Raw genomic sequence first — 16,950 nt, 5'->3', positions numbered from 1 at the left:
CCAGGCCAGTAAAAGTTCTGTAGCAGCCTCTGCCTGGTGCGCCGGATTCCCTGGTGCCCTGCGATAGGGATGTCATGGGCCAGGTACAACAGCTTGCGACGGAACTTCTGGGGAACCACCAGCTGCCTCCTGATCCCCCATGACTCTACTTCCCCTGGGGGAGCCCATTCTCGGTACAGGAACCCCTTCTCCCACAGGAACCTCTCCTTGCAACCTCTCCTCATGGTCTGTACCGCACTAAGGTCAGCTTGGTTCCTGTGCTTCCGCAAGGAGGGATCTTTCTGTAACTCGGCCTGGAACTCAGCAGCTGGGACAGGAATGGGGACCGGCTCTCTCTTGCTGGCTGGGTCTGAGGCCGCAGCCTCTCTGAACTGTGCCCCTGGGCGTTCCCCGTTCCCTGAGTTAGGGTCCTGCACCTCAGGTCGAGTACCTTCCCCGTTGTCGGGGAGCAGTGCCATTTGCCGACTCTGACTACGAGTCACGACCAGGGCACTCTGGGTGTTACTAGGCCAGTCCTCAAGGTCCCCTCCCATTAACACGTCAGTGGGCAAATATTGGTGTACCCCCACATCCTTGGGGCCCTCCTTGGCCCCCCATTTCAGGTGTACCCTTGCCACGGGTACCTTGAATGGGGTCCCGCCCACGCCCATCAGGGTCAGGTAGGTGTCGGGAACCATCCGATCTGAGGCCACCACCTCGGGCCGGGCCAGCGTCACCTCTGCGCCCGTGTCCCAGTACCCAGTGACCTTCCTCCCATCCACTTCCAGGGAAACAATGCACTCTTTCCGGAGGGGCAGCCCCGCGCCCACCCGGTAAACCAAAAACCCGGAACCTGGAGCATCCACAGGTGGTATGTTGCCAACCCCCCTTTCCTGGGAATGTAGCCCCTCCTCCGATTGGGTTTTTACCCAGTCCACCCTCTGTGGGCTGGGTCTGCTTGGTCTGTCCCTGAGCTTGGGGCACTGGGCCCGGCTGTGACCTCGTTGGCCACAGCGATAGCAGCCCATATCTCGTGGGTCCCCTTGAGTGGGTCGGAGGGACCTGCCGCTGGATGTTCCCCTTTTGGGGGGGTTCTCCATAGGCCCCCTTTGGGAGGTCCCAGGATGACTCTCTCTCTGCGTTGAGGCAGGCCTGCTCCTTCGAGACTCATCCCTGCCATCCCCTGCCCGACTGTCCACAAATTGGTCGGCCAGCTGGCCTGCATGCTGCGGGTTCTCCGGCTTCTGGTCCATCAACCACAGCCTCAGGTCGGACGGGCACTGCTCGTACAGGTGCTCCAGTATGAATAGGTCAAGCAGGTCCTCTTTAGTTTGGGCCCCAGCTGTCCACTTGCGGGCATACCCCTGTGCCCGGTTGACCAGTTGTAGGTATGTGACCTCACGGGTTTTACGCTGGCTCCGGAACTTTTCCCGGTACATCTCAGGAGTCAGCCCAAACTCGCGGAGCAGGGCCTGTTTGAACAGTTCATAGTCCCCTGCCTCTGCCCCTTTCAGTCGGCTGTACACCTCCACGGCTGTGGAGTCCAGTAAGGGGGTGAGAACTGCGATCCTGTCTGCAAGGTCAACCCTGTGCAGCTCGCAGGCATTCTCAAAGGCCGTCAGGAAGGTATCTATGTCCTCCCCCTCCTTACGCCAGGGCAGCAAGTGCTTATCAAAGCTCTTTGTAGGCTTGGGTCCCCCCTCACTCACCGCAGCCGGAGCCTCACTGCTCCTCAGCCGGGCCAGGTCCAGCTCATGTTTACGCTGTTTCTCCTTCTCCTCCCGCTCACGTTGGCGCTGGTTCTCCTCATGTTCACGCTGTTTCGCCTTCTCCTCCAGCTCTTTCCTCTTTAACTCGAGCTCCTCCCGTCTCAGCTCCCTTTCATATTCCAGCCGCCTCCGCTCCACGGATGCCGAGCGTTGCCGGGAGGATCCCCTGCTGGGGGGTGAGCTTCGCCGGGCGGATCCTCTGCTGGCCGGGGGTGTCACGGTGCCCTCGGTATACACTGGGCTCCTCCCCGCCCTTCCCCTACGCCTAGGAAGGGGGGGTCTCGGGAAGCCCTCGTCCGCCGGCTGACCGCTCCCAGTGGGGACAGACACTGGTGTCTGAGCTGCATCTGCCCGGCTGCTTCCCTCAGAGACAGGGCTCCGTTCATTCATGCGGTCTCCCTGCTCCAGCTGGGCAATCAGCTGGTCCTTGGTGCGTCTCCCTGGGCGCAGCCCCCTCTGCTTGCACAGCTCCACCAGGTCACACTTGCGCCGCTTGGCATACATCTTCCTGCTGGCCACTCACAGGCTGGGGTGCTCGCCACTCCCCACGGTTTCCGGGGGGACCCCTAGTGCACCAGTCCTTCGTGAGGTCACCACCTCTCTGCCAGGGTCGAGCTGCCGACTCCTTCGCCCCTGGGACCGCTCACTGCAATCCCCCGGGGACCCTGTTACTGCAAAGTCCTTCTCACTGGGCACACACTCCCAGGGGTTAACCACCCCTTCGTTTTACTGCTCCCCAGTCACTTACTTCAGGAAGCACCGTCCACGGGGTGCAGTATGTCCCGCCGCTGCCACCAGTTGTCACGGAGTGTGGGGGAGTCCGGCCCTGCACCCCTCTTCCTGGGACCCACAGTGCCTCTTAGCCAGCCAGTAAAACAGAAGGTTTATTGGACAACAGGAACACAGGTTACAGCAGAGCTTGCAGGCACAGTAAGGACCCCTCCTCCGAGTCCTTCTGGGCTTTCAGGGTGCTTGGATCCTAGCTAGGATCCCCTGAATTCCACCCACACAGCCCCAAGCCCAAACTCAAACTGCTTCCCTCCTGCCACTCCCTTCCTTTGTTCCCCTTCCCGGGCAAAGGTGTTGACCTTTCCCCTCCCTTACCTAGCTCAGGTTACAGGCTCTGGCATCGTCCATCCCCTAAAGTCCTCCCCTGCTCTCCCACCCCCCACACAGACAGTCCCTACTCCATCACAGAGGGCATGATGTATTTCCGTTCGACCCCTCTGGCTGTGGGCAGGATGGGTGCCGAGGATTGCCAGATGGTGTCTGCCCTAGCCTGGATCGAACGGATGAAGGGGAGGGCCACCCTAGTTGGTGCCTCTGCCAACAATATACTTATCACCGGGTCTTCCACCTCTGGAACTTCCTCTACTGGCACGCTGATATTCTGGATGACATGCCACAGAAGGTCCTGGTGTGACCTGAGGTCTATTGGAGGCAGGCCCGATGATGACATCCCTGCTACTGCCTCATCTGGAGAAGAGGAGGATGAAAGCCCCGGGACGACTGGGTCCTGTACTGACTCCTGATCCTGGGGGACCTCCAGAGCCGGAAGATCATGTGGGTCCGGTGCTTGGGTAGAAGCTTCCTCCGTACCAGCCGGGGGAGGTCTGCTAACAGTGACCTCTGGCACACTGTGTTATTAGGGACTGGAGCGTGATGGTACAACTGGTTCACCTTGGGCTTGGTGATAAGCCCAAGGTGTCCAAAAGGACCACTGATGAGGTCCCTGGTCTGAGCCATGGGTTCCTTGGGTGAACCTGCTGTGAGTATCCGAATCCCCATAGGAAGCACTGTCCGCATGGGATGAGAGGGATGGATGACAAGAAGGCCACAGAGGCGCTGAGACCATTTGGGGAGGGTCTCTGTGTCCATTCGATCCATCTCCATGCAGCACCGGAGAACGGTACTGGGAGTCATACCGGTGCCGGGAGTGAGACTGGGACCTGTGACTGGCACGGTGCCGGGAGGTCGACCGGTGCCTTGAAACCCTGTGTCAAGATCGGCTGCGAGAGGTACAGTGCTGCGAGTGGTGCCAGGACCTGGATCGGTGCCGAGAGTATCGGGTCGGTGACCGGGATCTCGAACGGTGCCGTGAGTACTACCAGTCCCTAGATGGAGAGCAGTACCGGGACTGCGAGCGGCGTCAGGACCGGGATCGATGACAGGACCGAGAGTGCCTGCGGGACCTGGACCGTGGTCGGTGACGTTCGGTGGTACCGGACAAGGATGGTCTTATCAGGGCGGGCTTGCCTAATGATTGAACAACCCGCACCGGCGGTGCCGGGGGTTGAGGCAGCTCGGGCTCCATCAAGGCAATCAACTCCTGTGCTGTGGAGAACCTCTCTCGCGTGGAGGGCACGATAAGCTCAGCCACAGCATGTGCCGGGGAGCTGGTAGGCACCAGACTCGACGGCTCTTCCGAGACCGGACTCAACGGTGCAGAAGACGTCGGTGCCGCGGCAGTTGACGGTGCCGGGCGGTCCAACTTAGTAATGCGCTCTGATTGCGGGGTAGATACGGGAGCCACAGGAGTCTTATGCTTCTTGCTCCTGGGGGAGAGAGAGCGGTGCCGGGCAGGAGCTTGGGCCGGTGAAGGGTGGTGTCGAGGATCCTTTATTGTACCCGTGCGCTCCGGTGCGGAGGAGGCACTTGTCCCCGGTGCCGCAGTCAGTGCCGAAGATGGAGGAGTTAGAGCTGCCTCCATCAAGAGTTGCTTTAGACGAATGTCCCGCTCTTTATTCGTCCTGGGTTTGAAAGCCTTGCAGATGCAACACTTGTCTGCGAGGTGGGATTTGCCCAAGCACTTGAGACAGGAGTCGTGAGGGTCTCCTGTGGGCATCGGCCTATGACAGGCCGAGCACGGTTTGAAGCCTGGTGAACCGGACATGGGCCCCAGTACCGGGTGAGGGGAAGGGGCTAATCCCCGATCCCCCTTAACTATACAATAACTACTACAAAGAACTAATAAAACTAGAAAACTAACTAGAAATATAGAATATTGAACTATATACACAATAACAATTAGAAACGAGCGAAAAGCTAGGGAGGTGGAGATCAGCTAAGCCGCGCTCCACTGTTCCAATGACCGACACGGGCGGTAAGAAGGAACTGAGGGGCAGATGGGCTGGCAGGGGTATATATCTGGCACCATAGCGGCGCCACTCCAGGGGGCGCCTTGCTGGCCCACCGAGTGTTGCTAGGGTAAAAATCTTCCGACGAACGTGCACGTGGTGCACGCACACCTAACTGGAATGGATATGAGCAAGCACTCGAAGAAGAACTGGAGTAATAGCAATAGGATGAAATTTAATAGTGCAACGTGCAAGGTCAGGCACTTAGGGAGTAACAAGAATTTTTGCTATAAGCTTATCAGTTGGAATTGACAGAGAAGGAGAAAGACCTGGGTGTATTGGTTGATCACAGGATGACAAGGAGCTGCCAATGTGAGGCGACCATGAAAAAGGCTAATGCAGTCCTAGAATGTATCCAGCAGAGACAGGGAAGTGTTACTGTCTTATACAAGGCACTGGTGAGACTTCACCTGGAACACTGTGTGCAGCTCTGGTCTCCCATGTTTAAGAAGGATGAATTCAAACTGGAACAGGAGCAGAGAAGGGCTGCTAGGATGATCTGAGGAATGGAAAACCTGCCTTATGAGAGGAGACTCAGAGCTTGGCTTGTTTAGCCTGGCCAAAAGAAGGCTGAGGGGAGATCTAATTGCTCTCTGTAAGGCCACGTCCAGACTAGGAATTAAAATCGATTTTAGATATGCAACTTCAGCTACGAGAATAACGTAGCTGAAGTCGAATTTCTAAAATCGAGGTACTCACCAGTCTGGACGGCGCCGCATCGATGTCCGCGGCTCTCCGTGTCGATTCCGGAACTCCGTTCGGATTGATGGAGTTCCGGAATCGATGTAAGCGCGCTCGGGGATCGATACACCGCGTCCAGACTAGACGCGATATATCGATCCCCGAGCAATCGATTTTAACCCGCCGATGCCGCGGGTTAGTCTGGACGAGGGCTAAATACATCAGATGGATAAATACCAGGGAGGGAGAAGAGTTATTTACATTTAGCACCAATGTGAACACAAGACCAAAGGGATATAAACTGGCCAGCAACAGGTTTAGGCTTGAAGTTAGACGAAGGCTTCTAACCATCAGAGGAGTGAAGTTCTGGAGCCACCTCCCCAGGGGAGCAGCGGGGGTAAAAAAACTAACTGGCTTCAAGACTGAGCTTGAAAAGTTTGTGGAGGGGATGATATGACGGGACTGCCTACAATGGCATGTAGCCAATCTGTGACTGCTAGCAGCAAATATCTCCAATGGCCAGTGATGGGATGCTAGGGCTCTGAATTGCTACAGAAATTCTTTCCCAAGTGTCTGGCTGACCACATGCTCAGGGTCTAACTGGCCATATTTGGGGTCGGGAAGGAATTTCCCCCGAGTCAGAGTGGCAGAGACCCTGCGGATTTTTCCCCTTCCTCTGCACCATGGGTCTCTTGCAGGTTTAAAGAAGTGCAAATGGTGGATTTTCTGTAAGATGTAGTCTTCAGATCATGATGTGAGGACGTCAGTAACTCAGCCAGAGGTTAGGGGTTTGTTACAGGAGTGGGTGGGTGAGGTTCTCTGGCCTGCAATGTGCAGCAGGTCAGACTAGATGATCATGCTGGTCCCTTCTGGGCTTAAAGCCTCAGAGTTTATAGAAAGTCATTGTCTCCTTTGGCCATTTGCCCACAGCAGAGTCGCAATACAAAGTGCCAGGAATGTCTGTGTCTGCTCAGCAAACATGGCTCTCTGGGATAGCAGGAGGCTGGGGGCAGGACTGAGGGGCATCGGCTGAGCTGTGCGGGGGATGCCAGGATGATGACAGCAGATGTACATCCAACTGTTACTACGGGAACTTGGCCGTACTCCTCCACACATTAATAGTCAGCTTGCAGCCCAGGCTCGGGCTTTGTTGCTGCTGCCTGGCTCACAATCACTGTGCACAATATGGGGGTGAAATTCAGCCCTGGCATAAGCGGCTGCAATCCCAGGGCCACCAGTAGAGTTGTGCCCAATTGCACCCGCCTGGCATCTGGCCCCATATCAGCTGTCAGCTCTGCTCTTCCAACCTCCTGGGGCTCCTCAGGGTCAGAGGCGTCCCAGCATGGCCCAAGCAGCTGCAGAGTTTGTGGATGGACAGGCCAAAGCGAGCCCCGCTCTGCTGATGGCCCAGGGCTAGCAGTGACAGCAAGACAGCTGGAGTTCAGGGGAGGGCTGTGAAGGAGTGTTGAGTTGAAGGGGGAATGGAGAACAGGTGCCTCAGCCCCAGGTTGGAGAAGGGGCAGGGGAGCCAGAGAGTGGGGGAGCAGGCTGGGGAATGGGCGTTGGGAGGAGGGAAGGTCTGGAAGCAGCAGCAGAAGAACTGGATTAACCCAAAGCCCACGTGGGGTTTGGAGCCGAGGCTCCACTGGCTCATGTGGGATCAGAACCACATGGCCTGCAGGGGCAGGGAAGGGGAGGGGAGACATGGCCAGAATGGTGCAGGATGGAGACAAACGACAGGAGAGGCAGGAAGGGACCAGTGGAGTTTATTAGGTGACAACAGCTCATTCCTGAACCAACCTCCCGCCTCCTGCCCCAAGCACAAGACAAGGTGCTTCCCCGCACCATGGACTGTCACTCCAGCTTCCTAGCACTCATCCCCCAGCTGGGTGCCATAGACCTCGACCTCACACAGGGTGAGATACTCAGCCCTGCCTGGGATGGTGACGGTTACGTAGCGGCCCTCCAGCCCGTTGCAGCAGATGGTGCTGAGGGATCCTGGTGTGGTGTCAGTGATGGTCCCGCAGCTGTAAAGAGCAGAAGACAAGAGCGAGAGGCTAAGATTAGGGGGCACAGGTGAGTTGGCAGCAGGACTGACGACCCTTTAACTCTGAGCCTGCAGAGGCCAAAGCACGGAGTGAATGACGGACTGTAAGAGACGGGGTATATCCCTGTTTCCCATCACAACCCAATTCCCACAAGAAATCAGGTTCACATTTCATCAGCCAGGGTCATTAACTGAGAGAGCAGATAACCGAAGGACATCGTGGATTCTCCTTTCCATGGAGTCTTTAAATCAAGACCGGACGTCTGTCTAAGGGCTCATCTACACCGGCAAGTTTTGTCACCAAAAACTACCTTTTGGCAACAAAACAGCGATAGCGCACACACTTCAATGGGACTTTTTAAAAAAAAAACAACGCCCCGTTTTGGTGACAAAGAACTTCCACCCCTGCAAGATACTTTTGTCTTTTCCCCTCCCTTTACTGTCAACAAACAGCCTGTGTAGACACCGCAGGGTTTTTTTTATTTTATTGGCCTCCAGAAAGTGTCCCACAGTTCCCATGCTGCCACTCTGGTGAGCAGTTTGAACTCTGCTGTCCTGCCGCCAACCTGCCACCCCCTTGCAAGCCCCAGGAATTTGAAATCTCATTTTCTGCTTGCTGGCTTCCCAGATGAGCTTCCCAGGTGGCTTTCCACGTGAGCATGGCTGGCTATTGCCCTCCCACTTGGACCACCGCCGAGCTGTTGGATCTGATAAGTATATGGAGAGAGGAGTCTGTTCAGTCGCAGCTGCGGGCGGCCCGTAGGAATCAGGACACATATGGGCAAATTTCTCTAGGCTTGTGTGAAAAGGGCTCTGATCGGGACACACAGCAGAAGATAAAGGAGCCGAGGCAGGTGTACCACAAGGCGCAGGAGGTGAACTATTGCTCTGGCACCGCACCTAAGACCTGCCACTTCTATAAGGAGCTGAATGCTATCCTTGGTGGTGACCCCACCTCCATCGCTAATAGCCCCGTGGATACTTCGGAGGCAGCAGAAAGAGGGGGTAACCCGGAGGCTGAAATTCTGGATGTGGAGCTCCCAGTGGGGTCGCCCGGTGAGGCAGGCAGCCAGAAACTTTTCTCACTCCAGAAGTGTTCAACAGGGAGCAGGAAACAGATGAGATGCAAAGTACGTTGCTGTGGCTTGTGTAGGGAATTGAAAAGTGGGAGGCAGGTAGTGTTTTCTGTGAGCTGGACATTGCCCTGTGTAGCTGATCTGCATGGCCAAGCAGAGTATTGATGGACATGGAGACCTGCAGGGGATCCTCCAGAGAGAGGCTCTGGAAAGTTTCCAAGAGGTTAATCCTCTGCCGCCTATTCCAAGGGACTGCAGCCTTGTTAGTTCCCGCATTGTAGGAAACTATCCCCTGCCATTTAGCAATCACTGGAGCTGGGACCAAAGCGGCACATGGTGAGCTGCATATGGAGCAGGGTGAAAGCCACAAGCATGCAGTAGTTGTGCCCTGGTTTCCCTGGTTACCTGCAGCAGTGAGATGTCAGCCAGCAGTGACAAAGTGAAAAAATGTGGGCTAATTTAAGAATGCATTCCCTGCAAAGCTGCCCTGCAAGCCGTGACCATTTTGTCCATACGCACAACTGACTCCCCCCATTCCCAACACTCACCATGATTGGGGTGCTTGTGGACAGGGCCGGCTTCAGCTTTTTTGCCGCCCCAAGTGGAAAAGCAGGAAAAGCCGTGATCGGCGGCACTTTGGCTGTAGCTGCATCGCTGCCGCTTCATTCTTCGGTGGCAATTCAGTGCCGGGTCCTTCCCACAGGGAGAGACTGAGAGACCCGCTGCTGAATTGCTGCTGAAGACCTGGACATGCCACCGCTTTCCATTGGCCGCCCCAAGCACCTGCTTCCTTCATTGGTGCTGGAGCCGGCCCTGCCCGTGGAGCCGTGTGCCTGCCTAGAGTCTCAGGGTTTGGCTACACTTGCAGGTGTGCAGAGCTGGGAGTTACAGCTGTCTTCGTACAGCTGTGTAGGGAAAGCGCTGCAGTCTGGCCACACTGACAGCTACCAGCGCTGCAGTGTGGCCACATTTGCAGCATTTGCAGCGCTGTTGGGAGTGGTGCATTGTGGGCAGCTATCCCAGCGTTCAAGTGACTGCAACGTGCTTTTCAAAAGAGGGGGGTGGGGTGGAGTGTGACAGGGATCATGAGGGGAGAGAAAGTGGATTTTTGGTGTGCGGACCCTGTGTCAGCTCCCTGCCTTGCAAGTTCCGACCCCCCTCCCTCCCTCACTGAAAGCAAACAGCAGCTGTTGGTTTTTTCTCACAGATCGGATAAGCAGCACCTCCCTGAAAGGGACTCTTCCTCTCCCCCCTCCGTCCCCCCGCGCCGCCTCTCTCTTCAAGCAAACATTAGCTGTGGGCATTCCAAAGGGAGCCCCCCTGCCTGCCTCTGCTCATTCGCAGCAAACAAGAGCAGCTCCCAGAGCCCAGAGTTCACAACAGAACAGAGGCTGCACAACAAAACAAGGAGAGGAACCTTCACTTAAAAGGATTATGGGGAGTTTCCGGAGGTCAATCACTGCATAATAAGGTTACTCCCCGTTTACACTGGAGCACCAGCATCTGGCAGCAGCTGTTAATCCTCTCAGGGAGGTGGAGTACCTGCAGCGCTGTAGCCATGGAGATACAGCGCTGTATGTGCCTTGCCAGTGTGTGAGCTACAGCGCTGTATGTGCCTTGCCAGTGTGTGAGTTACAGCGCTGTGGGCGGCTTTATTGCGCTGTAACTCCCAAGTGTAGCCAAGGCTCAGAGAGAAAGTGATTTCTACTAGCAAAAGGCCATTATTACTGAAATGTTTCAGTCGTTTGCTGGAATGTAACAATCCCTCTTCTGTTCAGCACAGACCTTGAGGAACACACTGTGCACTCCTGCCGACCGGCTTCGTCAGATAAGGAAGAACCCCAAGCGGAGCAAAGAAGAAATGTTCCAGGAGGTGCCGCAGCACGGTGAGAGAGAGACCAGGGAACACAGAGTGCTGGGGAGCCGAGAGGCAGGACAGAAAAGAGAATGCTGCATTTGCTAGGCAAGCGACAGAGTGGATGATAAAAGTTACGGAGGGTCAGACAGAGATGCTCAAGTCTCTGATAGAACTGCAGACTGAGCAGATCCATGGTGCTCCACTGCAGCACGTGCAGATGCACAATTCTGTACCAATCCCACCCCCCTCTATGCCCACACATTCCTTTGCACTTCACAGCACTCCTGAGTTTCCCCATCACTCCACCCCCGTCTCACAGCTTGCACAATGATAGCTGGAGCTACACACAGTTGTGAGGTTTTACCTTTTTTTAACAATAACTAAAGGCGAAGGTATTTAATGGCACAGCGTTTTTATTCTGTGTTCCACAAAAGCATATAGCAATCAATTCACTCTTGGGAACAGGCTTCAAAAGCATTTTGTTGCATGGATCTTGGGCCCCAAAATTGTACATGGATGCACTAGGGAAGCAACTTCAAAGCACACGTTTTACTGCCCCTCATTGTCAAAGTGGTTCCTCAAAGCCTCTCTGATGTTAATAGCAGCCCTCTGGGCTCCTCTGACAGCCCTAGCATCTGGCTGTTCAAACTGGGCAGCCAAGCGTTCTGCCTCAGTGCTCCACACCTGAGCAAACATTTCACCCTTAGGCCTGGTCTACGCTACGACTTTAGGTCGAATTTTGCAGCGTTACCTCGATTTAATTCTGGATCCGTCCACACGATGAAGCCCTTTTTTTTTTTTTACTTAAAGGGCTCTTTAAATCGATTTCTGTACTCCACCTCCAATGAAGGGGTTAGCTCTGAAATTGGCCTTCCTGGGTTGAATTTGGGATAGTGTGGATGCAATTCGACAGTATTGGCCTCCAGGAGCTATCCCAGAGAGCTTCATTGTGACCGCTCTGGACAGCGCTCTCAACTCAGATGCACTGGCCAGGTAGACAGGACAAGGCCCATGGACTTTTGAATTTCATTTCCTGTTTGGCCAGCGTGGCGAGCTGATCAGCACAGGTGACCATACAAAGCTCACGCAGAGCTCATCAGCATCATGTGCACGTTGCCAGGGCACACTGCCCGGCCCGTACTTTGTGAGAAGTCTGTGACCATGTCCCTCTCGTCACTGCGCTGCATCGCCTCGTTTTGTGCAAAACAATCATCTGCCATTGCTCTGACGGACGAAGGGGCGAATGACGACATGGCTTACAGAGAATTAAAATCAACAAAAGGGATGGCTTCGCATCAAGGATCAACACAAACAACTGTCACGCAGAATGGCCCCCTCAAGGATTGAACTCAAAACCCTGGGTTTAGCAGGTCGTTGATTTCACAAAACAAATTGGGTCAATTTCTTGTTTTGATCCACTCCATCTATCTTTTTCATCTTGGCTGGCAGCAGACGATGCAGTAGGACTGCTAGGCATCATCATCTCCTGGGTGCTCGGCAGAAGATGGCAATGACCTGGCTGAGTCACTCCCATGTCTGCCCCCGTGCTCCTGACCGATTTCACCGAGGTCGGCTAAAAGAGCACCCAGGAGTACGATGACGATGGCTACCAATTGTAATGCATCGTCAGCTTCCAAAAGGCAATGTGCTGCTGCCGTGTAGCAATGCAGTCCCACGTCTGCCAGCACCCAGGGGACATACGGTGACGGTGAACTGAGCAGGCTTCATGCCAAGGTAAGGCATCTGCTCAGGAAACCCAGGAAAAAAGGCCCGAAATGATTGTCTGCTGTTGCTTTCATGGAGGGAGGGAGGGAGGGAGGGAGGGAGGGAGAGGGGGGCCTGACAACATGTACCCAGAACCACCTGTGACACTGTTTTTGCCCCATCAGGCATTGGGATCTCAACCCAAAATTTCAATGGGCAGCAGAGGCTGCGGGAACCATGGGATAGCTACTCACAGTTACCCACAGTGCAATGCTCCGGAAGTCGACACTAGCCTCAGTACTGTGGACGCAGTCCGCCAAGTTAATGCACTTAGAGCATTTTGTGTGTGGGGGGACACACAACTGACTGTATAAAAACGATTTCTAAAAAAAGACTTCTATAAATTCAACCTAATTTCATAGTGTAGACATACCCTTAGAGTCACACAGATTGTGCAAAGTGCAGCACGCGGCAATGACCACGGGAATATTATCCTTGGTAAGGTCTAGTCTGACATTGAGACACCTCCAGCGACCTTTCAAACGGCCAAAGGCACATTCGACTACCATGCGGCACCTGCTCAGCCTGCTGTTAAAACACTCCTTGCTGCTGTCCAGGTGCCCTGTGTAAGGTTTCATGAGCCAGGACTGTAAGGGGTAAGCCGGGTCTCCCACGATTTAATAGGCATTTCCACATCCCCCACTGTGATCTTGTGGTCTGGAAAGAAAGTCCCCGCCTGCAGCTTTCTGTACAGGCCACTGATCCTGAAGATGTGTGCGTCATGCACCTTTCTAGACCAGCCTGCATTAAGGTCCATGGAACGCCTCCAGTAATCCACAAGCGCCTGCAACACCAAGGAAAAATATCCCTTCCTGCAGATGTATTCTGAGGCAAGGTGGCCTGGCGCTAAAATTGGCATGTGTGTGCCATCAATTGGCTCACCACATTTAGGGAAACTCATCTCTGCAAAGCCATCCACTATTTTATGCACATTTCCCAGAGTCACGGTCCTCCACAGCAGGATGCAATTTATTGCCCTGCACACTTGGAGAAATACAGCTCCAACAGTGGACTTCCCCACTCCAAATTGATTTGCAACTGACCGGTAGCAGTCTGGATTCGCCAGCTTCCACACAGCAATTGCAACACGCTTCTCTACTGAAAGGACAGTCTCAATCTGGTGTCTCTGCACTGCAGGCCAGGGGACAGCTCAGCACAAAGTTCCAGGAACGTACCACTGGTCTTCATCCCACATCTGCATGACAATGCAATCCCACCAATCAGGGCTTGTTTCCCTAGCCCAAAACCGACACTCTACCATATGCAGCTGCTCTGTGAATGCATGAAGCACTGCTAAGTAGCTGCTGTCCATATCACACTCAGGTGCCTGCGATTCATCCTCTGTCAGTAACTTTGCGAGTAACTTTGAGAGTAACTGTGCTGCCATATGCGATGTCCTCACAACAGCTAACAGCGCATAGGAGAGAAGTTTGGGATCCATCTTATCTCACTGCAGATGCTGGTGTGCACTACAAAAGAATGACAGCTGGAAGAACAGCGCGAAAGGACGCCAGAAACCATTGGAGGGTGGGACACAAAGTGGTGCATGACAGTACATTTTGCACATCCCAAGATGCGCCACGCTCTGTTTCTGCATTCCCACAACACCTAGCAACGGATGGTGTCACCAGGCACTGTAGGATATATACCCACAGTCCTTTGCTCTCGCTGTCGACAATGGTGCCCCGAATGTGGACCTGAGCTGTTGACAGAGGGAGCAAATGTTGACACACTTTGGTGACTTTATTTTGTCGATTTTTCCTCATTGACATTAGTTTCATTGACAAAACTTGACAGTGTAGACAAGCCCTAAAAGATACACGGCAGCTCACAAATTGTGGGCTCTGTGCAGAATCTCTGTGTGAGGTTTTTTGGCCTGTGCGATGCTGCAGGTCAGACTAGACAATCGGAAAGGTCCCTTCAGGGCTTAGAAATCTATGGATCTCATTTCCTGTTGCCTTGGATAAGATGATTCTACACGAGGATCAGCTGTGAGTGCGGAGAGAACACGCAGGAGCCTGGTGGGATTATTCTACCCTGCCTTGCCCTGTAGGGGTCGCTGTGCTCAGTGACATGCGGTTCCCCTCCATCCAGGAGCTCAGACTACCCCTGGTACAGCAGCCACAGCCTCAGGCAGCTCCCAGGTTAAGACAGAGGTGAAAGTAAGCCAGTATGCCCCGGTACTGGGTATCGGCAAGAGCCGGTGCGCCGTACTGGGATGGATCGGCTTCTCCTGGTGGCAATTTAAAGGGCCTGTGGCTCCCAGCAGCAGCTGGAGCTCCGGGCCCTTTAAATTGCCGCCAGAGCCCTGCTGCCGGAGCCCTGGGGAAGTGGTGGCAGGGCTCAGACGGCAATTTAAAGGGCCCGGGGCTCCTGCCGCAGCTCCCGCCCAGGGCCTTTAAATCATCCCCGGAGCCCTGGGACAGCAGCGGTGGGGCTCCGGTGGCTATTCAAAGGATCTGGGGCTGCAGCAGCTGCTACTGCCCCGGCCCTTAAAATAGCCTCCCCAGGGCTCTGCAGCAGGGCTCCGTGGATGATTTAAGATCTCCGGGAGCTGCGACCACCCCAGGCCCTTTAAATCGTCCCCAGAGCCGCTACCCAAGGGCTCCGGCAGCAGGGCTCCAGGTATGATTTAAAGGGCCCGGGGTGGCAGTGGCAGGTGGAGCCCTGGGCCCTTTAAGTCACAGCCCGAGCCCCTGGCTGCCCTGCTACCCAGGGCTCCGGCAGCAGGGCTCCAGGGACGATTTAAAGGGCCAGGGGCCCCCACTGCCGCTACCCTTCAAAGCTCCCCCAGAGCCCAGGCTAGCGGCAGCAGCCAGGTGCCCCCTCCGATGGCAATTTAAAGGGACCGGGGCTCCACTGCAGTAGCGACTGGAGCCCCAGGCTCTTTAAATCACCCCCTGGGCTCCCAGGCTCTGCAGCTGGTAGCTCTGGGGGTGATTTAAAGGGCCTGGGGCTCCCAGCTGCTGTTACCACAGCCTGAGGCCCAGGCCCTTTAAATCCTGATTTAAAGCACCTGGGGATTTAAAGGCCCTGCCTCTTCTGGCAGAGACCACACCTCTTCTGGTTGAGGCCCCACCCCCTCCTAAGGACTCTGGAGTACCGGTAAATCCTTTAAGTCACTTGCACCCTTGGGTTAAGAGACTATGCCCTGGCCTCGGCTGGCAATGAGACCCAACCCCCGGGTCTGAGCTAGGAGGAGTCATTTCACTCCAGAGAAAGGGGAAGCAACTCACATGGGGTTCTGCTTGCCATGGTCGGCCAGGGAGTCTCCCACGTTGATCTGGGCCCCTCTGATTCTCTCCCCACAGCAGTCTTCCCTGTTCTTCACGATCACCGCGGAGACAGACTGACGACTGCCCAAGTCCACGTTCCACCATGGCTCTGTGTCGAGCTGGGTGTGGCTGCAGGAGCCTTGTTCCCACTGCCCATCGCGTTTTCCATCCACGGCCTTTCCAGCCACAGGTTTTCCAGTCGCATCTTCATATATGGAGGACTGAGTGGCCGGGCGCCCCAGCGCCAAGTTCCGAGCTGGAATCAGAGGGCGAGAAGAGGGAGGGTGGGACGTGCCCTTCACTGGGGCCTCTAGATGCCCTTTGTCCCACATGGAGCCAGAGCCGCTTCCCAGCAGTGACACAAACCAGTCACTGCATGAGATCCAGATTCATAGTGGGAGCCATGGCCCCTGGGGATGGGAGTGACAGCAGGTCTCTGCTGGGATCTCACCCAGGCAGAACTGCTCTCAGTCTCTTTCGTCCCATACCCAGCTGGAGCTGCTCCCCAAGGCAGGGATGGTGCAGGATGTTCAGATGGAGCCTCCCCAGTCTGCCCCCTTCCCCTCCAGCCGCCAGCTGGAGCCCCTGCCCAGGTCAGTGGCGGGAAGGGAAGGATCTCCCTGGGTTTCCACTGTCTCACTAGGCAGAGGTTGGGGCCGAAGGGAATGGGGTATAAAATAAGAGAGAATAGCATTGTGCCAGCTCCTTACCCCCTGGTGGTGGGGTGCAGCCCTGAGACACCGCAGTCCCTGCAAGAATCCCAGTCATCATCAACAGATGCCAGAGAAACTCCATCCTTGCACTGTCAGCACAGGAGATCACATGAATATTTTAATCAGAACAAGCTACAGCCATAGCAAGTTTCAGATGAGCACCTCACACACACTGGATGGTCCTCATTTTAGAAAGGGAAACTGAGGCACAGGGAAACAGCAACTTGTAGCAAGTAAGGGGCTGACCTGTGACTAGAACCATGGTTCTCTGAAGTCTATTCCCCCCCTCTGCCCACTAGACTATCTTACTATGTCTTCTGATTAGTTTCCACTTGGTTTTGGGGGACAAAAGTTGGCTTTATCCAGTGAACCTGTCTCAGGGTGGCTGGATCCTTTAATCTAGGTCCTTAGCCACCCTTCAATCAGGCTTTATATGCCAATCTAATTATGGCTTGGTCAGTTACAGCTCATCCAAAAATCATTAAAAGTTAGAGTTGAGAAATTTTATCAAACTATTTCTAGTTTCTCTGAAAATTCACCTGTCAGTAGAACCATAGGTACCCTAATTAAGGTTGAGAGCACATATCAGTCATTTAGATAAAGTACCTTACAGAGCTGTTGTAATGATCCAAAAAACAAACCTTAAAAATC

General features: G+C 54.7%; 1 protein-coding gene across 1 annotated transcript; it reads right to left on the bottom strand.

The window, feature by feature from the left end:
• Positions 1-7,433: 7,433 nt before the first annotated feature.
• LOC115645079 (fucolectin-5-like) lies at positions 7,434-16,561 on the bottom strand. Its single transcript, XM_030549481.1, has 3 exons — positions 16,546-16,561; positions 15,548-15,842; positions 7,434-7,593 (listed from the first exon to the last, which is right to left on the bottom strand). Exons 1-3 carry the CDS (start codon positions 16,559-16,561, stop codon positions 7,434-7,436), a joined length of 471 nt encoding a protein of 156 aa, XP_030405341.1.
• Between the last annotated feature and the right edge of the window lie 389 nt (positions 16,562-16,950).

This window comes from Gopherus evgoodei, chromosome 2, assembly GCF_007399415.2.
Source record: "Gopherus evgoodei ecotype Sinaloan lineage chromosome 2, rGopEvg1_v1.p, whole genome shotgun sequence".
In the NCBI taxonomy this organism is placed as follows: domain Eukaryota; kingdom Metazoa; phylum Chordata; order Testudines; family Testudinidae; genus Gopherus; species Gopherus evgoodei.
Note: the sequence above shows the minus strand (reverse complement) of the source record. Positions and strands in the feature narration are given on the sequence as shown.

Excerpts from the sequence above, each read along its gene's own strand:
- LOC115645079 (XM_030549481.1), bottom strand. Across the intron at positions 7,594-15,547 it reads CATGGCAAGCAGAACCCCAT|CTGCGGGACCATCACTGACA; the intron begins GTGAGTTGCTTC and ends TGCTCTTTACAG.